Raw genomic sequence first — 27006 nt, 5'->3', positions numbered from 1 at the left:
TGAATCTTGCAGTTCAGTTGCTGAATTTTTTCTGCCATACTCCCCAAGTCTGTTTTGGATCGTATGTTTAATTTTTTATTTAATAAGATACTTCTGTCTCAGTAGTTGAACTTAATTTTCTTCAGCTACTGAGGGACGCTGCGTCTCTCTGTCGCCATCTTGGAACCTTCCCCTGAATATTTTTTAAATACACAGATTTTTTTCTAAATATGCTGTATAAGTGAACATAATATACTTTATCCTTTATGAAAATTTCTGAATGATCTATGTCATCTAAAGTCATTCTAAAATTTTATTCACATATTTTGTGGAATTCACATACCCTTTTTCTTACAGCAAATATGACACCGTAGGCCACAAGAAGCTGCAGTACTATTATTGTTTAATTAGTAGCAAATTAATATTTTAAAACAGGGTATCTGGACACTAAACTGCCTGCTTCTTTTGAAAAATAAATGAGAACAATTTAGAAGCACATAAAATCCGTCTCCTCCCCGTTCTTCTGTAGAGGAAACTGTAACGTTGAAATTGAGTCAGGGGTTGCAAAGGAGGCAAATACCAGCCAAGTTATTAAAGGCCTCTTCAACGAAACTGGCACCTTTGGGTGAGGTCTGCCAACCGTGAGGGACCGATGACGTAGCAGCGGAGTCACACGGTCAGCAGAGATGCGTGGCGGAGAGGAAATGAGGGTATTTATCTTGCAGTGGAGCTAGCGGCATGGGAATGCCAGTCCTCTCGTGACATCTGGCATCTCACGACATCTGGAGTCTGCCCCGCAATGTCTCGAATCTTGTGGCATCTCCACTCTGGCCTCAAGGTTCTGCCTCCTGTCCCCACTGCAGGGTCCTGTGGGGAAAGGGAGGGGCCTGACCTATCAGGAACTTCTAGTAACAGTGGTGTCACTGACATACCAGCGCACACGTACGTGTTCATGATGGTGGGGAGGACTTTGAAACTTGAAATTGTCAATGTGCTATTTCTGCTAGGTTACTGTTTTATTTAGCAACTCAACTTGAAATACAAACTGTTGACATACAAAAGATTTACGACCTTACCCACTTCTGCCAGGGCCCCTGGAGTGGGCGCACACATGTCCATTCATGGCTGGGACATCGGGCTGCTTCTGATGTGGGTGCCTTGGGCAGTTGCTTGTGAACTCTCCTGTATGCTTCTTCACACAGGTGGGGTGTTCTATCCAATTGGTGTTAATGTGATTTAGTGCAGTGTTTCCAGAAAGAAATGCACAATTATAAACCAAGACTCTTGAGTTTTCTGTATCATTTAACCTGGTGGTTCCAGTCACGGGGCTTTCTCCTGGAACCGCTGCTGTCAGATCCATATTGGGCTTGAATGCCGCTGGCCCAAGATGGACCTGCCGTGTCCCCTGCCACACCCCAGGTGGCCTGGGCCATGGGCATCCCTCATGTTTCTGCTCTACCCATTTCTTGTTGCTGAGGAGTCAGCGTGGGATGTTGTAGACACAGAGTGAGATGAAGGAGGAGAAGACTTAGCCAAGCAGCTTGTAGATCTTAGACCTAACACCCATCCGGCACTTAGATCATTACAGGCGCATAGAGAATGACGCACATGGGTGACGTGCGCCAGGTCAGGTGGGGCTCGAGCATGCAGGTGAGGAGCCAGAGCTGACCCACGGGATAGTATTCCTAGCATTGTATGTGGAAAACCATGGGATAAGGATTCACAGCTCAGTACTACCGACATGAGAAATAGAAAGGGCTCTACGGTCTCCATCAGCCTGCGGGTGTGACACGGCTGTGGCATCCCTCGTGCCTCCCCTGCTTCCAGTGCCTCCTAGTCCGGACAATTTTAACTACAGCTACCTCAACTCCATCTGTGTCTCTGTCCTGATGCAGGCAGCACTGGGGTGGTGACCGGCCTGGAGAGGCCTCTGTCCTGAAGTTCTTACCTGATAAAAGCAAGATAAGTGACCAGCATCCGGCCAACCTCCACTGACGTTCTTGATCACTGCGGCTGTGTAACCAGTTTGCCATAACTTCCTCCTTGGCCTTCATTTTTTATCTATGTACCTGGCCCCTTGGATACCTTTTGGGGAACACTTCTGGGCCCCTTCCATTCATGCTTCTCCCTGGGCCAGCCTTGTTTCTGCTGCAAGAAACTCCCTGTTCACACGCTAGGCGTGGCTCCACTCTTCTTTAGATTAGCAACACCAAACGGTCACATTGGGGCCTCCCCTCTCTGAATACTCTTGCTATTGCCACAGACACAATGATAGACTCCACACCTGACTGGCATGTCCCACAGCAACCCCGCCACATAGAATCCAGCAGAATGCCCATGCTGTTGGGTTGGGACCCATGGAGATGCTCGCACAGTGACATGTCTGTTCACACATGGAATGCCATCTTTAGGCTTGGCCACTCTTAAAGATGACCCATTGATCCTACAGCAGAAACTCAGCCATATTTCTGTTCTTTCAAAGAAAATGATGTTACAAAGTGCTTTTTCATAGGAAGCGGTGTTTGACAAGAATATAGTCCCAAAATGTAGGAGCAAAGGAACTTGGAAATCTAGCAAGAAGCGGATACATTCTTGAGCTGCTTTTCTGGATTTGGGGATGTTCGTGGTATTTAATTGGCTTAAGAGTTTGGAATGCACTCTGAGTTCTTTCCCTATTCTAAGGAAAGATTCCCATTTGTATCTAATTTTGTTTTTGTAATTCCAAGTTGTTTTTCTTGAAAGGGCTCCTTGCCTGTGTAGGCTCTGGGCAGCATGCCTGGCCATCTGCATGGCTGCCTTCTGTTCTGGGGCATCTCCCCTGGGCAGCCCTGTATGTCGACAAAGATTGAAATCTAATGAAAAATCCCCAGGGTTTGCAGTCTCTATCTCTTGATACTGATTTGTGACTACTTTCTTTTTTTGCTTCTTTTCCCAGTTTGTTCCTTTACAAACTTCTTGTAGTTTGTGTCAGAAAGAAACAGAAGAAACCCCTCTGGCCATATTTCAGAAGTGGGCCATGCTCTGGGTGTCTGGCTGAGAGCTGGCGCAGGAAGGATCAAACCCAGTAAGGACTGGCGTGAGAGAGAGGAGTCTTCCAGCCAAGCTCCCATGGGCAGCCTCTGTCTTCTCTGCCCTGGAGCACTCTCTCTTCTTTTGAGGTTCTGATCCCCAAAGACCTCATTTTCCTCTAATTTAAGAGCAGGCAAGGTGCCCACCCTATCTATCCCATTCTCTAGAAGGTTCTTTCTCTTCTTAGCAGACCTGGTATCAGCATAAATGCCAGACTATACCAAGAAGCGATGGCTACCAGCCCATCCGAACAGTATAGGCGGTTGCCATTTCTATTCCTAGAACGTTTATTGACACTAGCAAAGAGCTAAACCATGGCATTCCAACCCGCCCAGCAAGGTGCAGCCAGTCCACTAGGGCAGCAGAGAGGTAGAGACTCTGGGTGGTGGCATCAGGGGTTGGAAGGAAGGCCGCTGCCTCTCTGCTCCTATAGCTGTGACTCTCAGGCCACCTCCTCAGTAGTTTTTAGAACTGAGGAGACTCGACATCTGGTGCTCGAAGACTAGAAGAAGCAGGAGGTGCCCATGGGTGGGGCTGTCCTTGGAGAATATCTGGTTTGTGTGTGGGTATAGTATAGGGGTGAGCTGGTTCTGGGTGTGCGTTTGACTTGGGCATGAAGAATGCCTTTGCCTTGGAGACCCGTCCAGCACCCTGACCCAGCATGCCCAGCCCCATGTCTTGTCTCCTGGGGAGGAAGGCATACCCACTGCCTGTCTGCACCAACATACCTGTTCTCTGGTTTAAGAAGAGATAATGATTAGACCCTTTGAGGGGTGATGGCTGGTGTGTTTTCAGAAGGTGCTCTGCCTCCTAAGAAACCCCACTCACAGGATCAGAGGTAAGCTCTGTGTTTAATGGGAGTCTGAACAGTTTATAAAAGCCCAGATCCATGCGCTGTCTTCGCTTTTCCCCGATGATGTGAGCACATGCTTATTGGCCCTGGGGCTGGCATCTAGGTGGGTGCTCTGATGAGTAGCAGGCATAGGCAGGAGGCCGGGGGCACTGAGCGACCGGGCTTCCCCTCACAATCCAGTTCCGTGTCTGCTAGTGCCAGCCGGGCAGGCTCTGGGGATGGGCTCCCTCTGTCCCCGTGACATGGATCTTCCAGGAGCCCACAGCCAACAGAGAGCAGAGCTGTTCCTCCCTCCCTCACATTGAGCCAGGGACTGACCTGGCCCAGGATCCCGCACACCAGCCAGTCTCAGGAGACAGGGACTGCCTTCTTTCCAACCTGAGTTACATTCATGAGCCATGCCCCAGGTCCCTCAAATGGCCAGCTTGGTGTGCCAAGGCTTCCTGGCCACAGGCTGTCCTTTCTGGGCCAGGCACGCATCCACACCAGGGAGATGGCCAAGTGCTCCGGCTTCGGCACTGCATTCTTGTTCTGCTGTGCTTGCTAATGTGCCCTCCCATGGTGCTCCACTTATCAGGCAATGACACATGGAAGCAGTCGCCTGTTCCTCAGAGCAGGTTCCAAGCCCGCTCCCCTGACACTCAGCCTGGACCATGGCCAGGGGCAGCATCTAGGACCCCCCCCCCCGCCCCGGGTCTTGCCCCAGTCAGAGTCCTCAGAATTGCCACGGTGGAAACGTGGCTGGATTTAGCCACATGTGTAGAACGTTGGCTACACTTTACCATCGATGACCTCCATTGCTCTGGTCTTAAATTAGCAAGTGTGGGTAAATGCAGGCATGGATATCTGACCACTGTGTAAATGTGGACATGCTTGTTTGGGAATCTACTCAGAAACCTTTAAGCCCCCAGGAAATAAAACAAAAGGCATTTCAAAGCAAGGGGTGAGATGAGTTATCCAGTGGTTCAGAAAATCTAGCATCCTCCTGCCCTGGTAAAACAGAAGGTATGTCCACATCTCACGTGTTCACCAGGGCTAAATCCACATGGAGCCAATCAGGAAACTGGGTGGAGAACACCGTGAGAGCATCATTGTGTGGCACTGGACAAAGGAGCGCCTTTCTCAAAATAGTAGAAACCCAGATGCTTCAAGAGAGAAGCGGAAATCTGACCACCTGAAAAAAGCCAAAGGATGGGATACCACAAGCCAAACCAAAGGATGGGATACCACAAGCCAAGCCAAAGAATGGGATAACACAAGCCAAGCCAAAGGATGGGATAACACAAGCCAAGCCAAAGCGAAGCAGGCTGCAGCCATTGTTCTTAGACGGATGGACCCAGACAGCTGTGTGCCCAATAAGTGCGCAGTCCCAAAGGAAAGTGGGAAGGAGGATGCGAGGGAGCAGGAGCCGCGGCAGAGGCGCAGAGTCCTCCTGAACGCACACGGCTAAGAGGCAGCCCTAATGCTGCTGTGCTTAGGCCCACAGGATCTGAGGGTTGCAGGGAATTGTCCCCTGCCAAGAGTAGCATCTACTACACAGTGGGCTTTCAATAAATACTTGTTTAATGAAAGCAAAGAAGAGCCAAGTGGGTTTCTGTTAGGACATGCTGCCTTGTGTAGCCAAGGAGCTGGAAGCCGGCCCTCATCCCCAGGTGAGAGGAGTGCTCCTGCGTCCACGTGCTCTGTGATGTATGTGGACCGCATCCCCACTCCCCCAGGACTGCTGTCACAGACACCTGGGTGACAGGTGAGGAGCACACAAGGCTTTTCTTTGCAAAGACTTCAAGCATTAGGGACAACCTGTGCATCCATTCCTATGTGGACAGTTTAATACCCAATGACAGTGGGTACCGTTACAAAGGATGATGTGTACTTTGTTTATCTGTACCTCAAAGATATAATATTACTTTAAAAATATACAAAGCTGCTGGGTGTGGTGGCGCACACTTGTAATCCCCGTGCTTGGGAGGCGGAGACAGGAGGATCGTACATGTTCGAAGCCAGCTGCGCTGGCTTAAGAGACCCTGTTTCCAAGTAAAAAAGTATAAAATAGATCAGGGAGTATAGCCCAGAGGTAGAAGTGTTTCCAGGAACCCCAGTACCACCAAAAAGAAAAAAATATATACAAAGTCAGTATGTGTATATACCTATCTATCTATTTAAATATATATACATTTGTACTTTGTATAAGGGGAAACATAGGATATATATGTATATACTTCTATCTGCAAATGCATAAATGCATAAAATATCAAAGGAGACTCACAGGCTGGGAGCGGTGACACTCACAGTAGTGGCATTCACTAATTCTAGTGGGAGTCAGGTGGCTGGTTTGGGAGTGGAGGGTGGCATTTCTCATTATACTTGTCTGCATGATTCAGCCTTTCATTGCTGTGATCAAAAATACCTGACAGGCACAGCCTTGAGGAGGAAATGTTTATTTGGCTCACAGTTTCGGAGGTTTGTCCATGCTCACTGTCTTCAAGGCAGAAACATCATGGTGACAGGGTGTGGTGGAAGAGCTCAGAGCATCTCAGCTCAGAGCAGCTGGGAAGCAGGGTGGGAGGGGAGAGAGGGAGGAGGAGTCTCCAGGGCCACGCCCCCAGTGACATCCCTCCCCAGCCATGCCCGCCCACCTAAGTCATCACCCCCTTATCAGCCCATCAGATGGGTTTGATCCATTTGAAACCCATCCAATGATCAACCCACCAATGGATTTACCCGCGGTTGAGGTTAGAGCCCTCATGGATCAATGATTTCACCTTGAACATTGTTGTTTGCCATCACATGAGCTTCTGGAGGAACAATCCACATCTAAACCATAACACCATCCTGTCCTTTCAAAACCTGAATCATGTGGATATAAACTTATGCCTATTAAAATTTAAATTGATTTTAAAGCTATATAGTCGTAGCCTACAATTATAAATGATTTACATCTGAAAAAAACACAAAGTTCCAACCACTGAAGCTTTGTTTGAGACGTCTTTTGAGTTTTCTATAATAAATTATTTCTGAGTTAATGCTAATTCTGTACACACGACTGAAGGTAGGAACAACTGAAATACAGCCTTGTTTCTGCTATACTAATTAGACATTGGGGGCTTCCTGAAAGTAGAGATTTTGGTGGATATGCCTTTTATTTCAGAATTCTGTTTCTCTTGACTGTAGTCCGTGTATTTCCAGTGTGGTTTAAGTAATTGTGCAGGCAAGAGGGATCTTTTATCTCCATGTAAGAACTTTGAAGTCCATTTCCTAGGTGTCTGCGTGGAGCCAGCAGAGCACACTCATTTTTATTGTGTTCTGTTGTATTAGGTGGTACTTTAATTCCCACTATTTCAACTCATAAACCTTTCCATCAATGAAACTAATGGCATCAGAAACAGCCAGGAACTTCACAAGCATTTGAAACACATAAATAACACCACCAATTAGCCTCCGGGACGCCGAAACTCTCCATCTTCTTGTCAAGGGCTGGTGCACGTTGCTCTAATTGCACCGAAGCAGGGAGTGGCAGCGCCCCGCCTGCCTGTCGCTTGGGAAGTGTGCTGGGGACGAGAAGGGAAAGGCTGCCTTTTGGAAGAAAAATTGCAACTCAAGACGCAGGGCGTGCATTCGACTCGCTTCTAGAAGGACCCCTTTCATCAGGCACCAGGCCAAGTGGCTCAGGAGCAGTGATTAGGGAACACTGGCTCGTGCGTGGAGCTCCCACCTGCAGGACACTGTTCTTTCTCCTCTCTTATCTGTGGCACTAAGTCCTCTGAAGCATCATCGGCCAGTGCTCTGTAGGTGGTGGCCTGGCCTGAGAGCCACCAACATCTGCAGGTAAGGTGGTTGAGTGTCTACAGGACAGCAAAGGGGAAGCTGGGAGCTGGAAACTTGAGACTAAGCTAGAGGTAGGGAGACCTGGCACCCAGAAGGGGAAGGGGTGCTGGTCTTGGAGGTTTTCACCAAGGGTAGCAAAGGATGGTGTGCAGGGGCGTGCAGTGGTGAGGGATGCCCTTCCCAGCCTGTTCTCTTTGAAGCACAGGGCGGGGGAGGACCTCTGGCCTGGATGTCAGGAGCTGGGAGGCCAGACATAATTCTCCCCACTGGAACACGTCTCCTTGGCCGAGGACGGTCGGCAGCTGAAGGACGGACCTCAGGGCTGATGGCAGTCACAGGCTCAGATTAGGAGGGACCGTGGGAGACATAAAGAAGAGTCTGTATGACTATAACCAGATACTCTGTGCACCACATATAAAATTCCTGGAGCTTACTTGTGCTTCCCAGTTGCAAGTTGGTGGTAGCATCATGCTCTTGCTTTAGAACAAGGCACCTTCTCAAATCCCATTGAGGACACCATGCAGTCTATGAACAGACCCCAATTAGAATGGGCTACATTTTCCTCTCTGCGGCCACTGTCGCCTGGTGGCAGGTTTTCTCCAGCTCCCCTTGTTTCCTGATGCAACTGGCTCTGGTGTCTGGCAGTCCTCCAGTGCCCCTTCCTACCTTGGACTCAGCGGCCCCCAGGTCCATCCTGATCTCTGTGTAGACCCGCTTAGCTGGTGTGCGCCTGCGGCTGCGTGCACCAGTGGCCTTTCTTCTAGCATGGAGCATGGCCCCAGCAGTGGCCGGGCTCTTGCCCAGCACTGAGCCCCGCTCTTTGTCTCCCTTGTGTTTGATTGCTCCGCGTGAGGGTGGGGCCGGGGACAAGCCCATTTGTATCTGCCAGTGGAGAGTGGTCCTTTCATTTATATATAATATGTGCATCGAGTCAGCCATGCAGCATTTATTAACCATCTATTTTATGTCAATCACACAGTTGATTCCAAGTAGATTTAAAGATGAAAATACATGACTTCTGTTTCCGGAGAGCTTGCGGATATGAAGTGGGTCGTGTAGATGTGACATGCTGGAATAGAAACAGACATCACAGATTTTAAGTCAGAGAAGGTCAGCGAGGTTCTTGCTCGGTGCAGCAGGCCGGGTGTAGGCTTTGCAGAGGACAGCCTGTGAAGCTCTTCATTGAGCAGAGGAGAAAGATGTCAGGCAGAAACAGAAGCAAATTCCAAGAAGTGAAGGTTAGGGGCACAGAGGCAGAGAGGGTGGGGAGAAAGTCCGAGGGCCAGTCCACACTGAACCCCACCGCATGCCAAGGGTGGGGAGCAGCCTGTCCTAGGAGGGAGGTTGAGCCCAGCCCTGTTCTCGTAGGTTGAGGAGGAGCTCAAGTGCCGAAGAGGAGTCCCTGTCTCCCGAGGGGGCAGACACAGGAGCTGGCAACTTTAATGCTGCCTGTGTAGAGGTGAGGAATGCAAGCGGTCAGAAGAGCTAGAGTGTGACCTCATCGTGGGGTCCAGTGCCCCATGGGGTGGGCTCAAGCCTGGGGATGAGTAAGAGCTATATTAACAAGATGGGAGAGGGAGCTGCTCCAGAGAGAGAGAGCAAGGGCAGGAAGCTGCGTTCCCTGCTTGTCCTGCAGAGGATGAGAGAGATGACGGAGGGATGTCGGAGGTCCAAGGTCAGGTTTGCAGATAGACGTGCGTCCTGTGGGCCAGCAGTTTAGCTACAGGAGATCAGGGAAGGAGCATCCCAGGCAGAGACCTTCGTGCACTTCCCAAAGGGTCTCCACCAGCGGCTTCACAGTAAGTATAGGATTGATTGTTTTAAATTTTTAATACCGCTTAAAGAAATAGTCATTAAAAATGCAAGTTCCCTGGAAATGTCTACTGTACGCTCCGGCAATGCGAACCCCCGCCGTGGCTCGTGGCAAAGGGAACATCGTCAGAGTGAGTCTTCCTCCCCATCATTTGAAAAATGTGCCTGCCTGTGTCATAAAAATGCAAGTGGTGTACGTGGGGACAGGCTGGCTCCTGATGCCTGGGCAGAGGAATCACTCTTCCAAATGCTGGGCGGTGCGCTCGGAGGCTGACCCAAATCGGATCGCGCTTCTCGACACTGCAAATCAACGCATGAGCACAGCGGCGCTTTCATCCGTTGGCGCACGCCTGGCAATCCCAAGCCTGTATTCCTTAAAGGTTATGTTTGCCTTAAACTAATTAAAGCCATTTGTATCAAATGACTGGAATAAGTTCCCTTTTGAAAATGGAGAAAATAACAGAAAGACGCTGGCTGAAAAAGAAAGTCTGAGTTAATTTCATCAACTGGGATGCGAACTGCACTATTAATTTTATTACAACTAAATGTGAAAATAAATCAGCTAGGTAAGGATCACATTTTCATGCAGATTAGTGTGCCGAAGTCAGCGCGGACTCCATCAGAGCTCTCTGGAGAAGGGTTGGCCTGCCCTTGCCGAAGCAGGCCTGTAAATCAAGGCCGCCCAGCCACGGGCGCAGAGGGACTCCTACGTTCTCTCAAAACCACCTTTTGTTTTAGACACGTAGCACTGCCAGAAGCAGAAGTACTCTTGTGCATTGGGCGCACACCCTCCTAAGTACACGTTCACTTAAATCATGCAAACGGACTGCACGTGGATGGGCGTGTCGGAATCATGACTTACGGCTGAGGACGTTCGAAGCGCTTCTTCCTTTTGCGTTATATTCTTCCTGGAGCTCTGCTGGTACCTGGCCTCCAGCTAGGAGCAGGGGACACGGAGGCGCCGAGTGCCGCTTTGATATGACTTGAGTGAGAATTTTCCTTTTCCACGTAGCGACAGCGAAAGTGTTTCTACAAGATGCCAGAGGACGCTCTTCAGCCCTTTTCCCCGTTACCACTCACAAGGGAAACATGATCTAGTGCAATCTTGCACACACACAGACACGCCTGTGCTATGCACACGTGCACGCACACCACACACACACGCGCGTGTCAGAATGTGTAGCTTTACGTCCTGATGTGTAGTTGTATCTTAACACGAGTATCGCTCCTTCGGGAGGAATGAGGGCTCTTTCCTGGTGCATTTGCAAAGAATATTTGTCAAATGGTCTCCTTAAAATTTTCACAACAAAATAATCACTACCACAAACTTTCAGGAGACCAACTGTCTGGAAAAGCTGTATTGTCTAAAGAAGAAACCTCGGCCCGGGGAGGCTGAGTCAGCACGTGCGGCCAGTGGAGAGTCCCTCTGTGCCCCTGACCCGCCCGCAGGGTTGACCCCGGTCTCCTCCTGGGCTGGGGTGCTCTCTGCTTGTTCAACCACAGGCAGACCCTGGATGGCGGATGGGGCTGGCTCAGGTGGATTTTGCCCCAGCAATCACTCGGATGCCCTGACGTGAGCCCCAGTGAGCAGAGATTGCCGCAGCCCTGTGTCCTCAGTATCTCTGTCCATAGCCACAATTGTCTTGTGGTATTTTTCTCGTTCTCATAATGGAGAAATTAAAGCTCCATGAAAGCACATAGTCATTCCGTGCTTTATGGTTGGTAAGTAGCTAAGCTGGGTGTTGACTTCTGGCCTGCCCCATCCCAAACTGTAGGCTCTGTGCTAAGGCCGGGCTCCTCCGTGCTGGAGGTGGCCGGGCCTCATCTGGCCCGAGGAACCTCCCAGACAGGTGGAGGGGGCAGGCTGTGCTCAGACACTCGCTCAGCACGTCCCGGCCTCCCACTCCAGGCCTGGTGGAGAGCCGGAGGGGGCATCTCACCTTGTGATCCGCGGAAGAGGTTCCCAGTCTCCAGGGCCACGGCTCAGGTGCAGCCACGCAGAGCAGGGCACTGTGCCCTTCCTAATCTGAGCCCTAAAGCATCCTAGTACTGAGAATGGCGTCAGCAGGCAGGGCTCCTCCTGAGCAGAGCATCCAGGCCCGGCGCTCCAGGCTGATGACAGGCCTCACCTGGTGATCTTAACAGTCTCTACTCTAGAAACGGGCTTCCGGTTACAGTTGCTGCAATACTGAATCCCCTTTTCACAAAAATGTTCCTATTTGATAAAATTTAATAATGTAGTTTAGAAAATCAGTATATGTAATTGTGTATTTCTCTTCTATGTTTAACTGAAAGTTAAATGGGAACGTACTGTGAAGTTATGAGCCCTGGTACAGTGATGCATGCTTGTAGTCTTGGTACTTGGGAGGAGAGGCTGAGGCAGGAGAATTGCAGGTTCTTAGCAAGACCCTCAAAAACTTAGCAAGATGCTGTTTTAAAATTTAAAAAATGGTGGTGAGAAAGGGGCTGGGGGTGAAGCTCAGGGGTATAATGCCTCTGGGTTTAGTGCCTAATACAAAAAAAAAAACCCAACAATTATAAATACTCCTGCTAAAATAACCTAAGTGTTGGACACAGTACTTTAAATGTAATATTTCAACACTTAATTTTTACGTTGTCAAATTCACCTAAGACTAGCAGGAGCCCTTCTCGAAGTCCTTTCTTCTCCAAAATCATAGTTACAATAGATAGCAGCCTTAAAAGGCTTCAGTGTGGAATTAAATAATAGTTTTAATTTTTATATTTGTAAAACACCATAAAAATATACTATGTACATCTAGTATTAGCATTACATTAATTTAATAAGTCAGTTTTCTCATATGTTTTTAGCTGTCAGTGCTCCTGGTAATGGTTGGGGTTGGGGCAGCTGGTCTTAGGGCTGACCCTCAGCTGGCTTCTGTCCCTCTCTTGCCCTGTATCTGACTCACCCACGTCACAGTAATCTCTGCTCTGCCCCGGTGCCATGCCACAGCAAGTAGGGATTGTCCCTACAGGTCCCATTGCTGTGTGATCACGTAGAACATTAGCATGCAGGTCTCTTTCTTCCTCTGAGCTCTTCGCCCCTTGGGGTCTCAGTTTAATGCCCTGTGCCGGCGTCTCTCCATACAGGCAGGTGTGCGAGTCTTGGGAAGTTGGTTGTCAGCTTCGCACAGACCACCACAGCTGTGATTTGCTTTTTCCTCTCACCCCTGCCCCCCGGGCCTCCAGCACCTTCAGAGCAGAGTCACTCTTGGCTCATAATTTTAATTGAAAAGCAAAGACAGCACATGGGCACCTTGTTTCAGGTGGACTGCTGTTACCAGGAGGGAAATGAGAACTCCAGCACCTCCAAACAGCTGGCGGCCAGCCCAAAAGAGATCGCCAGGGAACAGGGGTGCAGGGGCCCTGACCGCACAGGAGGCCCCACAGGCAACCTGACAGGCAGAACTGTCAACGATGTCGCAGCCACTCTGCCCTCCTGACAGGCCAAAGTTCTGTTCACCTGCTATAGAATGGCCCAGTCCTCATTCAGCTCAACCCCCAAATTGCAAGGCTTAGAGGAACTGCCCCAGCAGGGCAGGGCGGTGGTCATGTTGGGGGCGGGATGCTTGGGCTTCCCTGTCTCTGCGGGCTCACGCCCCGCTCAGGCTCACGCACGCTTCCTGTGCACACTTGCTTTGCTTCACAAAAGCCTGGCCGCCGGGTCCCCAGGGACTCACACTGTCAGGGGCTCCCCGTCACTGGGGCTGCAGGGGGGCTGGCAGGCCTGTGTGCTGGCACCTCAGTGACCCACGGGTGACCCCACTGGGAGCGCAGGACTTAGCAAGGCGCCAGCCCTGTGGAGTGGCCAGTGCAGCTCTGCTGGAGTGCCTTTACTTTCCCACTAAACAATTAACTAGCGGCTCTCTGGAGTGTGCGGTGGAGTCTCGTCTGTTGCTTCTGTTATTTAACGTGTTGAAAGACAGAGCCATCGAGTGTGGACAACTGGATGCTCGGCCAGGAGCATGTACAGTGCAGCTGGGTCTCGCGTGTGGGGCCTGCGAGTCCCAGATCCCTGGGGTGGGGCCGGACCACAGCCCTGTGCTACCTCTAAGCATGACCCCTCAGCCCCAGGCTCCTTTCACTCAGGTGTTGGGGAGACCTCAGGTTGGGGGGAAGTCTCCATGCCCAGTTGTTGTTGAGGTCTGAGTCTCCTCCCAGGCAGAGGCAGATTGGGGAGCCCCGCCTTCTCCTGTAACACCCAGTGCGCTGGATCCTTCCACTGTCTGGGCTGAGGAATGCTTGGGGTCACACTTACCAAAGCTCAGTGGAGAGGAGCAGGCTCCTGGCTTAGAAGGGCCACGTCTCCAGAGCTGCTTCGAGGGCCTCGTGCCCTTTTGGTTTGCCGTCTTGCACGTTGGCCTTGGGGATGCCCACACAGCCCCCGGAATGACACTGCACCACAGTCTCACTTTAAATACATGATACCGTTAAAAGTAAACGCAAGCCAGACGAGGTGGTGCCTCCTGTGATCCTAGTACGTGAGAAAGGAAGATTGCAGATTTGAGGCCAGCCTCAGCAACTTAGAGAGACCTTCAAAATAAAAATAAAAATAAAAAGGACTAGGGCCGGAGCTAGAGGGAGAATGCCCCGGGTCCAATGCCCAGTACCAAGATGATAATGATAATAAGTGTCTTGCCTGCAGGAGGCAGCTCTGAGACACAGCACACACTCTCCCCTTGACACTAAGTGTCACCATCCTGTCTGCGTGTGCATGTGTGCGTGCAGATATCTTTCAGTGTGTGCATCTGTGCCTATTTGTGCAAGTATGCACATGTGTGTATGGGTGTGTGCACCACTGGTCTCCCAGGGGTTTGGGCACCTCATCCCCTGGGGTCAGCTCAAAAACCAGGGTAGCCGGGTGCAGTGGCATAGGCTTGTAATCCCAGCATTCAGAAGGCTGAGACAAGAGGATCGTAGTTTGCGGACAGCCTCAGCTACTTAGTGAGGCTCTTTGCAACTCAGCGAGACCTGTTTTAAAATAAAGACTAAAATATAGGGCTGGGGGTATCTCTTGGAGGTAGAATGCCCCTGGGTTCCATCTTCAGTACTGAAAAAAAAAAAGGACCAGGGTATCCTCTGTGATGGGCCCGGCTGTCCCTTTCCTGGCAGTCAATTTCGAGGCATGGCCTCCTCTCTGACACCCGCAGGATGAGGCAGCGGCGGCCCTGTCTCCCTTCCTTCAAAGGCTGTAACGCCGGCGCTGCTTTGAATGGTGGGCGTTGCTTGGGCAACTCAGCCTCCACCGCGAAATGGATTTATGCTGCACTTTGCATTGCAGCTGAGTTAGAGGGAGACGTTTAAAGATGTTGCAGAGTTACATTAATCTCTCGCTGTCTCTGCCAGCCCTATCCTTCTCTCCATCAGCAGCTCCAGTCCCACCCTGTCTGTCTGTCTCCTCTTTCCCGGCTCCCAGCTAGTGGCATGCACCTGCCACAGGCTGCTCAGAAGGTGCTGGATTCCTACAGAAGATGGCCCGTTTAATGCGTCTCTTTTGCCTTTATCATTTCTACTTGGGGATGAGCAGCCATTTTGGAATGACGTGAGCCTGTAGTGTGTGCCCTAGCTTAGCACTTGCTCCTGGAGTCTGAGGGCCTGGGAGGGGCCCTAGGGTCCCTCTGTGGATGCTCAGTGCAGGTGCTGACTTCCCTGGCACAGCAGTTCCCTGGGTGGGCGGTGGTGGCTTGGGGTGGCTCTCTGGGAGGCCACAGCATTGGCCAGCCTCCATCTCAAATCCCGATGTGAGGCAGTGCCAGGCATGCCCCACGGGGAAGCAGGCCCTGTGTCCTGTCTGTCTTCCTGCTGGCGTTGAGGGTGGCTGTACCCTGGGCATCATTCCTGTGGGATTGCCCCAGGTTCTGGAACATTTGATGAAAATGACCCCTGTCCTCCACAGGCTATTCTGCCCAGTGCTACCACGGGATGCTCTTGAGTCAAATGGACCAGCAAAAGGGATTAGAAACTGGCTAGAGATCAGGGACAGAGGCAGGTTACAGGGCAGGGTCACGGCAAAGGGCCCAGTGTTCCTACAGGTAGGCTCACCCCAGGGGCAGGTCTTATATAGGGCTAGGGCGACCCTCAGGGATGGGTGGCAGTACTCCTGCTTCCCTTCTTGAGGAGGCCAGCCCCTGTCCTATGGGGGCACAAAGAAAGTCCAAGATGTTAAAAATGGGTGGAAAGTTAATTCTCTCTGCCACCTGTCAACTCCACGAAATCAGTGCATATGAAGAACTCAGGAGGACTCGCGATGCTCCGTGTTTCCATGAAAACCATCTTCTGCTGCGGTGGGCTTTAGGGAGGTGCCCTCAGTCTCCTCCACAGGATGGCTCTGCAGCCAGTGGTCAAGGAGCCGGGGTCCCTGCAGTGCCCTGACTCTCTCAGCACACAGTGTCCTGCTGCGACTTGGGGGACCTCTCTGTACCTTCATGGAGCAGCGCCGTTGTCTCGTCCTCCACTATCCTCCCTACAGGAGGCTTTCTGAAGACATGGCCTGTGGGCCCAGCCCTCGGTGGGATGGCCCCTGCTGGCTCAGATGGAGAGCTTCTTAGCCACCCTGGGGAGTCGCGCATCAGAGCGACAGTTCTGTCCGCCGCTGTCACCGTGCCTCACACCTGGGCTCCTTTGGCTGCACGTTCTAGGCTACCTCACTGGTGACGGGCACGGAATCCCCATTGAGAGTCTCCTGAGGGAGCATGGCTGTCTACCCTCCTGCGGCACCAGGGAGGGAATTTCTACCTTCTCCTTCTCCTCCCTCCTGAGCTACTGGGTGAGAACCCAAGGGCAGCAGCTCCCCTCACCCCTATTTTACAAACCCCATACCAGCAGGAATTACCTGAGCAACTGTATCCCGAGGACAGGACAGGATGGGGCTAGGTGCCCATGGCTCTCTGTTTGGGGGAGCTAACAAAGAAAAGTTTTTTAAGGAGGGCTGCTTCCTGCTCCTACTGCTCCTTGGCTCCCTGTGGGGGCTGGAGCCAGGTCTCCCTGCTCCATGGGTTAACACCCCATTCCTTGGCTTCTCTTGTCTTTTTCTGTTTTTTTTCTTTTTCTTTTGTGGTACTAAAGATGGAACTCAGGGGCATTCTACCTCTGAGCTATACCCCCAGCCCTTTTATTTTTTATTTTGAAACAGGGTTCTTACTGAGTTGTAGAGGGCCTCAATAAGTAGCTAAGGCTGGCTGTGAAACACGATCCTCCTGTCTCAGCCTCCTGAATGCTGGGATTACAAGCATGCGCCACCATAACTGGCTTCTTGTCTTTGTTTTTATCCTTGAATTCTGTGGCTCTCCTGCCTCCTCCTTGCCTGGGGCCAGAGACTCCGTGCTAATAACCTCTGGGGCAGCAGCAGGACAGGGTGCAGATGCACTTCCCCACTCAGTGGCTCTTGGAGATTTTGGATCTTACTGCAGTGGGGAGACTCTGAACTCAGAGTACTCACCCAGGGCAGGTGCCTTCTACAGCAGACCCTGAGTGTGCTGCTACTATCTCAAGCCTACATGGCATTTTCTCAGATTTTATTATCAAGAGTTTCCAAGTAGCTCGGTGCCGCTCACACTGGCAGGACCGCTGACTCTCCCTCCAGGTATACTCTGCAGTCTGGAAAATGACACACTGTTTCTGCTTTTCTTGAGTGGTGATGGGACCTTGGTGCCAACGTGGAGCATCATGGACATTATTGTAGAGCAGTGTCCTTGGGGAAACAGAGAACAAGACCCAGAGTGTCCCTCCCTATCCTGCTGAGGCGGTCCATCTGTGGGCACCAGGTCACTAGATTGTGTCAAATGGGAAATGGGGCTTCTGAGCTTCCAGTTTGTCCTCTACACCTGCATTTCTGGCACAGGCCTGGGCTTCCGCCCCAGGGATGGAGGTCAGGGGACAGAGGCATAGATTTCCCCTTCCCAGGAGCTGTGTCTGTGTGCCTGCATGCTGATGTCTGGGGGTACCTCATGGGGGTCTCAAATGAGGGTTTTTCAGTAAATCCTTCTTCAACAGCTCATGTCTGCCACAACCAGAGAACTGAGGTCATCCTGCGGTCATCCTTCCAACCTTAAGTCATTTCCAAGTGGTGGTGGCCAACTGTGGCTCAGGGGTCCTCAGTTCAAGGTCAGGTTTCCTGCTATATCCACCAGCATTCTTGCAGCTATAATACAAAGACTGACCACATAATGTAGAGGACAGATTTATTTTTTTACAGTTTTGGGTTCAGTCCATGAGATGCCAGGGACCATGGATCTCAGGGTACAGTGACAGGAGGGAGAGAGTGAGAGGAGAAGGAGAGAGAGAGAGGAGAGGGAGAGAGAGAGAGAGGAGAGAGGAGAGAGAAGGAGAGAGAGAGGAGAGAGGAGAGAGGGGAGAGAGACAGAGAGAGCACACATGGGCTGTGGTCACATCATGGAGGCTGAAATCAAGAGAGAGAGTGGGGGAGGAGGAATCATAATCTCCAAGGCTGTACCCCCAAGCCCCCTCCTACAGCTGCACCCTATTGGCCCACTGGGTACCACCCCACTAAATGCATTACAGTGGGTTCATCCTCTTCTGGAATTACAACCCTCATGAGTCAATATGTCAACCCTGAATATTAATACAAGAGCTCTTAGGGGGACACTTTTTATCTAATGATAACACCTGCCTAATTCCTAGTTTGTTAGAGGAGGTTGGTTCCAAAGAGTGGGTCAGTGATCGCCTCAGCCTTCAGAACAAAGGCTGTCTCTGCCTGGCTTTGGGTTCATTTGTGTGCCTCTGGAGCCCTCCCCCACAGGAAGCCTCCAGAGAGCCCTCCCCCACAGGAAGCCTCCAAAGAGCCCACTGGGTTACAGTTAGAGCTTCTGCTTCTGTGTGATGTATTCCAAACTGATGTCCTGGTATTTTAATTCCTAAAATGGAAAGACTGGAGACATCAGTTCATCTTGCAGATGAGAAGATTGACCGAGGGAGGCCAATATGTATTGCGTTAGGATTAGCTCAAGTCTCAGAATTGCCTCTTGAACCTAGAGCTACTGATGGCCTATTTCTCCTCGCTGTCTGACAAGTTAGACAATTTGGATTTCCTGTAGTAGTTTCCCACTTGAATGATTTGTAAAAACAACCACAGTGCTTTATTCAACATAAGCAGCATTTGCTGAAGTCAGGTGCACAGACCCTATCAGCTGGCGGGCCGACAGGAAGACCACTGGCACTGTCTTGGATCTGTAGTCTAATGTCAGATAATGAGACACATCTGGGTCTTCATGTCTCGGGCCCTTGAGAGTGACTGCCTTAGGCCTGGACTTCCTGAGCAGGATGCAGATGCTAGAGCTCTGGGTCAGGACGCCAGCCAACTGCCTCGCTGTCCTAGCAGGAGCCAGGGGGCCTGCTATGCCCCAGGAGCTTGCAGGGCCGAGTCTGGCTCCAGAGGTGAGGCCTGGTGTCTCTCCAGGCTGTTTTCAAGGAGGTAAGTTTTTACCACTCTGCACCTCTGCCAGCGGATCCCTGCAGCTCTGTGAGTGAGGAGGGACATCCCTTCCTCACCACTGGCCAGGAACAGTGAGGGATGCACAGGGCCATGTGACCACAAATAGACAGCCCACCACCTCTCCTGCCGACGTCCAGGACTCCTGTCCTCCCTCCCAGGTGCCCTGCAACCTTCCCTTCTCTCCCTGTACCTCAGCACTGCCAAGAGGCAAATCAAAGTGAAGGCCAGTGGGGAGCACTTCAAATCACAGAGTAGAGCTTGATCAATAGATGAATCACAGAGAAGATATTACCATCATGCCTTGCTCCAAGGGAGGAAATATATCCTGTGCTCCCTGAGGTACGCTGGGGCCAATAGTCTTACAACTTGTTGATTTTCCTCCATAAACTAGTTCTCTTTGCCACTCAAGGGAGTACTTTACGACAACATCATCAGAGTTTGTAGAGAGGCCCAAAGCAAAGAGTACTTAAGCATGTCAGAGTGGACCCCGGAAGTGGCCCGCGGAGAGCCGTAGAGGAAGCATTTGCACGGTGGAATGGCCGAGACGCAGACCCAATTACGTGTGTGAGTCCACAGAGCCGACCCGCACACCTCCACGGGGCCTGCGGAATCGATGGCTGTTAAAAAGTGCTGGCCATTAAGGAAGCTACTCGGGGCAGGGTGCAAGCGTTTGTCATCGTCAGGGCTCTGTGTCTGTGATTAGGGGCTTTGTGGCGATCATCAGCTGTGTCTTCTCCAAGAAGCACTGGGGAGGAACGATGTAAATCCGTTTATCTCAAAAGCCAGGTCTTAAGATCTGAGTTTTACAAAGATCAACTGTTTTCAATAAAAGGAAGATTTTAGAATGTTTTCTCAAGATAATGGGGGATAGAGTTCAGCGATACCTCTTTCATCTGAGAACAGTATTCTGGGCAGAGGGGCCTTGCTTGCAACTCCCCAAGCATATTTTTTACCATGCACATTTATTTACCATCGCTTAGAGGACTCCGACATGGCTGCTGTGTCTGTCGATGTGATTGCTGTGTATTTTGCAGGTAACCCCTATGCTGAAAATGCAGCACGCAGTTCAGAATGGAGCGCAGCCTCGTGCCTCCCTTGCCTGCCCACTCGGGCTTGCTCTGCCTCGCTGCTCATCCCACTTTGAATGGAGTCCAAACTTAATGACTTTTGGCTCATCTTTGGGTAGTAAAAAGCCATCCACTCATTTCCAGTTGCAAATAGGTCTCAGTTCAGTATTTAAATGCATGGCATCCCTGGTGAAGATCAAAACGCCCAACTCCTCTAGAAGCAGACTTGGCCCTTCCTCACCTGGTGTGCTTGGGCCAGGTCCTTATAGCGGGGATCTGGGGAGAGGACAAAGGGGCTTTGCTTCTTTTCATCCCCTTCCTCCTTTCTTTGAGGCTGCAGGATGAGGGCAGAGGGACAGGGATCCCAGGCCCTGCCTGGCCAGTTCTGGAGCTGCTTGGCATATGCTCCTAGTGCCAGCGGTGCTCTGGGATACCTGTCCTTTCCCACAAAAGCTGGTTTGTGGCTTCTCCAGGACCCCCCACCCCTCTCTGAGTTCTTATCTGAGTCCTCTGCACACAGCCACATATTTCCCTGTCTAGCCCAGATGTCCCAATGAGGGAGGCTGCTGGCACGCTCAGACATCACACCAAACCTCAGGCCGCCAGCGCCCTTTCCCTGGGCTGCAGGTGGGGGAAGCACTAAGGATGTGGCATCTGCACTTGGAGGCCGCTGAGTAGACTTGGCCAGGCTCACAGCTGGTACCCAGAGAGCCCCAGGATGGAGCAACTTATTACCTGAATGCACCCCTCACCATCCATAGGGCGGGTGCAGGTAGCTGTGGCTTGATCAAACAGTCTCAATCCTACTCTATACTTCACTTCAACAGAAGACAATACCATGGCCAAAGATTCCCTGGACTTTAGAACACTAACTCTCTGTTGAGAGAGGAGAGAGGAAGGAGCCAGGGGAGAATGTCTCACTTCTGGGGACAGATGTGGCTTTGTGGCTGATGTCAGCAACCTGAGGACCAGGTGTCCCCACACACAGCAGGAGGCTTGCAGGGAACTGGACTCTGGGGCCTAAGGAGGACGCCCTCTCAGGCTCTCCAGTTGACTGAATCATGCTTGCCCCTTGCCTTCATTGTTTTAATTAGTTCTTCTCTGTGTATTTTGCCTTGGTATCATGTGACGAGTGGCCATTTTTCTAAATATGTTTTTATCCTTTAGCTTCTGTCTGTATTGGGGATGTAGTGATCTGTGGGTCCCATTTTGTGATGGATCAGAATGCTCCAGTGTGGACTCGGGGTGGAAGCCCCAGAGTCCAGGCTTCTCCTGGCATTTTATAACTTGATAAGGACTTGAGGGACTAGTTCCATAGAGCTCTGGAATCTTACTGCAGCCCAGTGGCTCTGCTTACCATCCCGACTGACAAGAGAATATCACTACTGCTCTTGAATTTAGTTGCTTGACTTAGACTTCATCCTCCATGCCTAGTGGGATGAAAACTTGAGGTTCTTCCTCCCAAGATCAATATCCCTTTTTCTCTTCCTCCTCCTCCTTCTTCTTTTTCTTTTTCTACTACTGCAATGCTCGGGACTGAGCCCGAGGCCTTGCACGTGCTAGAGCACTTGCCTAGCTACCCCAGCCCCATCGGGGCCAGTCTTGAAATGGATCCCTAGACAGCACTGCCGGGCCTGGGGCATGTCTTTCAGTGCTGGTCATGGCTGCCCAGGAGCCCTGTGGTCAGCACAGCTGGCCTCTACGTGGTAGGAAATATGCTAGGCAGAGGCTTGGCCCTGACACACTTGCCGTGGAGATGCAATGAGAGAAGGAGGCCTGGATATCGGGGAAGGTGCTCAGGTTGCCAATAGCCTAAGCTGAGAGCTGCTGCCCTTTAGCAGTGAGGGCCAATCCTCCGCCTGGACACCCTTCTGAGTGGCAATGGCTGACAAGGGCTTCGCTGTGGCCATGTTGTACTCTGTTCATCCATCCATTCATGTATCCATCCATCCATCCATCCATGCATTCATCCACCTACCCATGCATCCATCCATGCATCTATCTATCCATCCATCCATACATTCATCCATGCATCCATCCATGCATCCATCCATGTATCCATGCATTCATGCATCCATCCATCCATCCATCCATGCATCCATCCGTGCATCCATCTATCCATGCATCCATCTTTCATTCACCCATCCATCTGTCCGTCTGTCTGTCCATGCATCTGTGCATCCATTCATTCATGCATCCATCCATGCATCCATCTATCCATGCATCTATCTATCTATCTATCATCCATCCATATATACATCTGTCCATCCATCCATACATACATACATATATCCATACATACATGCATCCATCCATGCATCCATCTATCATCCATCCATGCATGCATGCACCCATTCATGCATCCATTTATCCATCCATCCATCCATCCATCCATCCATCCATGCATTCATTGATCCATCCATCTGTCCACGTATGCATGCATCCATCCATGCATGCATGTGTGCATGCATCCATGCATCCATCCATCCACACAGGTGGAGAGGAGGAGCCAGGGATGAAATGTGTGTGCTTCTCCCAGGTATAGACACAGTGCCTCCAGGGATAGGGCCATTCTCTTTACATCTGGAGCTGCCCAACGCTGGCACCCATCTGCTCAGTGAGCACCGCCTGAGTGAGTAGCTCCCTCCCCGCGGCTCTAGAGAGGGACCCTCTGGAGGCTTCTCTGCTGCCACAGTCTTCCAGGTGCAGGTGCCCACTGCAGGCACAACAGCAGTGGACATGGCAGCTGGGACTGTGTGGACAGACCTGTGCAGGGCAGGCAGCAGAGGGCGTGGCCAGGAGGCAGTCAGAGGAAAGGATGAAGAGAATGGTGGTGGCTGGCTTTCCAGCTCTGTCCTGCCCTGTGCTGCTCACCACCCTCAGCTGCATTAGATCACGGGAAGCCAGGAGACAGACACCTTTCCTGTGTGTGCACATGTGTAGCCTGTGCCTGGGTATGGAACGCACACGTGCATGGTTGGAGCAGTTCTTCTGGTCTCTGCTCCTTCCCTCTGTGGAACCTCCCAGCTGAACTGTGCAGCCAGGAGCTCCAGGCTGAGCAGTTTTCTGTGTACAGAATACAGCCTCAGACCGCGGGATGGCTGCGGGATTTCCCTCCTGACCTCGTCTATTTTTAGGTTGGCCTGTGGTTAGATGGCCTGGCATTTTCTCTTTATTCTTGGTATAAAAGCAGTGGTCCTTCATCCTGTTGTTCATGGGAAGTATTTGCTACTTGCTCAGTTTTGAGGGTTAGGCAGAGATTTTTAAGAAGATAAAAATTTAAATTTTGTGGCTTTTTTTTTTTTTTTTTGCAGTACTGGGGATGGAACCCAGGGGCATTCTACCTCTTAGCTACACCCCAGCTCTATTTTCTATTCTTTATTCTTTATTTTGAAACAGAGTCTCACTGAGTTGCAAAGGGCCTCACTAAGTAGCTGAGGCTGGCTGAGAACCGGGATCCTCCCCGGTCTCTGCGCCACCACGCCCGGCTCAACTTTGCTTTTGCTTTTGGAACTCCACCTTTCTGCCCTTTTCTCTTCCCACCTCAGCAAACAGACACCTTTTAAAATGTCATGCAATTCAGCTTACATAAAATCCAGTGCCCATTTGGTGGTGAGCAGATGGTACCAGGAGGCTTGACAGAGCCTGGAGCCCCGCTGTCCCCTGCCAGGGCCCGGCCAAGGGTGACCATAATGGCCACCAGCTGCTGAAACCTCAGTGAGCTGGTTCCAATGACTCTCACTGTTCTCTTGTCCTGGTTGGAGGGAGGCCCGAGTCCTGTCCATCCTCATGGGCTGGCCAGGAGACTCGGCCAGGGGTGAGGCAGATAACTCTGAGCACAGGCCGCGTGGGAGCCAGGGGGCAGTGTGGCATCCCAGGAGGTTCCTGGCTGTCCAAAACAGAATTCAAGGGAGCATCCCGATTCGCCCACCCGCCCTGGGCCACCAGGCCAGTCGAATCCCGAGATCGCCTGCCCCTGTCCTGAGATCTTCGTAGGGAGGCCGCTACTCAGCCTCACGGCATGGTGAGCTTCCTGACTCCTCCAGAGGCCATGGGCCCCGGGGTAGAGCTGGTCAGTACTTGAAGACAAGCACAGGGAAGGGCTTTCTTTGACGCAGCCTGGATGCCTCGTCGGGAAGCGGCCCGGGGGCCTCCCATGCCCTGTGCACCCAGCGTCAGGATGGGAACCTTGTCCCCTGGCCACACTGAAGCTCCAGGACCACGACGCCCCACAGAACATGCAGCGTCTGTCTGTCCACACATTTGCGTTTTCCAGGCCATGCTGTTGTTTTTGATTGCTGAATTCTTCCAGAACTCTTATGGCAGATGGAATGTTAATGACAGCTGCTTTGGTCCAACAGATAAAAGCAAAGAGCCCCGAGCGCCCCGCCCTCCTGCCCTGGTGCTGCGCGCCGCCACGGAGAGGAAGAGCCACCCTGGGGACAAAGAAGACAAGGTGGGTTCCGCGCCTGCGGAGGCCTGAGATGTGGGGCCCCGGGTCTGGGGGTCAGGAGCTAGACATCGTCGTACCCTTCTCCTGCCTGGTGTTTGTGAAGAGAATCTGCAGGCCTACTGTGTGCTGCAGCCGGATCTAGCCTGGCACTTCCAGAATTCTGAGGGAGGGGGCCTGGATGGAAGCCTCTGATAAGCAGCCCCACTGTCCTTTCCAGGCTGGGCTCCAGCTCCCAGGGCACCCTGCTGGAGCCATGAGGCTTCCTCCTTACGATGTGTCCCTTTTTAGACTGCAGAGAGGACCCTGGGAAGCCAGGTGGTGTACAGACCAACCTTGCTTCCGTGAGGGTGCAATTTACATTTATTTATTTATTTATTTATTTATTTATTTATTTATTTATTTTGGTGGTACTGGGGATAGAACCCTTCTACCTCTGGGCTATACTCCCAGACCTCTCTTATATTTTATTTGGAAACAGGGTCTCCTAAGCCAGTTGAGGCTGGCTTCGAACCAGCGCGATCCTCCTGTCTCTGCCTCCCAAGCGCAGGGATTACAAGTGTGTACCACCACGCCTGGCTGCACTTTACATTTAGATTTGACTGTTAAAGAAAACTCAGGGCACGTTTATTTTTCTGCAAAAATTCTAATTTTAGACTTTTTCCTTTGCCTATCTCCCCAGTGACATTTTTATTTTTTTGGTACAGAGGAACCCAGGGACATTCTATCTCTGAGCGACACCTCCAGCCCTATATATATTTTTTTTTTTATTCTTTATTTTGAAACAGGGTCTTACTGAGTTGCAAAGGGCCTCACTAAGGAGTAGCTGAGGTTATCCTTGAACCATGATCCTCCTGTCTCAGCCTCCCAAAAGCTGGGATTACAAGTGTGCACCCCACAGCTGGCCAGACATTTGTAAAGACTGGCTGTAAAGACTGGTTGGGAGAGGCATCTGATGCATTGAATGCTTTTATTTATTTATTTTTCTGTGGTGCAGGGGATGGAACTCAGGGGCATTCTGCTTTTAAGCTACCTACATCAGCCCTATATTTATTATTTTATTTGGAAAAAGGGCCTTGCTAAGTGGCTGAGGCTGGCCTCAAACCCGCAATCCTTCTGTCTCAGCCTTCCAAATACTGGAATTATAAGCATGTGCCACCATGCCCAGCACATTTAATATTTTTAATAGCTCAACCCTATCTCAGAATAACCCATGGTCTTTCCTTTATTGCTACCTTTGAAAATCACAAAGTTGGCCTCATCCTCTCTCTGTAAGATAGCCTGGAGCCTCCAGTCCACTCGGTATCTTACTAATGTTCTCTCCTGCTTTATCTTTATCCCGCACATCTGCCTCATGGCCCCCTGGGAGTTTCCTTTCCCCTGCTCTCTGTGCCAGCGCCCCCATAACCATATTCAAGGGCAAGCTCGCCGTGTGGCTCACCTCTTCTTCTCCTCCCCAGTGTCCTCGTTAACAGCAAACATAGATCACAAGAGTTAGTGCGAATTAAACTTTTGCCCCACGTGTGATTTTCCTCTAGGAGATTAGCGTCCAAGCCAGAACTACATATTAATTACACAGCTAGCCTCTCTCATGTTGTCCATAAATACTTGCCGTATCACTACCTTCTGCGAGTCTAATTCACTTTTATTACTTCAGCGCAGAACAGGAGTTTTATACCATGATTAGCCATTTTTATCACCAGTAGGAAATCATACTCAGCATGCAACTCATGAAGAAAACCCTGGAAATTAGCCTCAGAGAATCCCAGCATCACCAGATCTAAATGATCGTCGCCATCACAAATTACGCCCTACCATATTTACTTGAATAAGTAGTGGAGGTGATCTAGTATCAGAGACTCCTTGTTGAGTTCTGTTGTCTAATTAACTTCATAATGAAAACCCCCTCCAGTTTTCCTAATTGGATTAGTAATATCAACTCTGATCTTCATATATATATTTGAGACAAGTCTTTTCTGAATACTTCCTGTTAAGCTAATTATTTGTCCTGAACTTATTTCCCCACAGGACACAAAGATATTTTTTTACCACCAGAAAATTCTAGAAGAGCAAAAACCCCACATTGATCTTAATATTACACATGTAAGGATAAATGCGGAAATTAGAAGTCACTTATTAAATGCAGTTATCTGGCGAGTTGAATGGTGGGCGGCAGGAGCCCCCAGTAGAACACGGGCGCACACGTAGGCACGAGACCACCCTTCACTGTTGTGTAGACGCCGGCGCAGACTCAGTCTCAGGCCGGGGTCGACACTCTGAGGCTGTGTGTCCCTTCTCGGAACTCTCATGGTGGTGGTGATCTCCCGGACTGGACTTTCCCTCTTGAAAACAGGGCCAGCAAGAGAGAGGCGGCTTCACTTGGTTATGGACAGATTTGCTTTTTGAAATATTTCACATTTGGGTTCTTTTCTCTTTTTATTTGAATCATAGGCTTCAATTCTTCTGTAATTTAGCACCGCTC

At 50.8% G+C, this 27006-nt stretch overlaps 1 protein-coding gene across 1 annotated transcript in view; it reads left to right on the top strand.

Annotated features, from left to right (window-relative positions):
• Nucleotides 1-27006, top strand: part of TCERG1L (transcription elongation regulator 1 like) — a gene marked incomplete at both ends in the record, with an annotated part of 187686 nt that overhangs the window by 97569 nt on the left and 63111 nt on the right. The window contains one exon of the mRNA XM_080694108.1: nt 24436-24530. Within this exon, the coding sequence (XP_080550234.1) occupies nt 24436-24530 (95 nt within the window). The remainder of the gene's footprint in view (nt 1-24435; nt 24531-27006) is intronic.

This window comes from Muscardinus avellanarius (assembly GCF_963383645.1).
Source record: "Muscardinus avellanarius genome assembly, chromosome: 4".
In the NCBI taxonomy this organism is placed as follows: domain Eukaryota; kingdom Metazoa; phylum Chordata; class Mammalia; order Rodentia; family Gliridae; genus Muscardinus; species Muscardinus avellanarius.
Note: the sequence above shows the minus strand (reverse complement) of the source record. Positions and strands in the feature narration are given on the sequence as shown.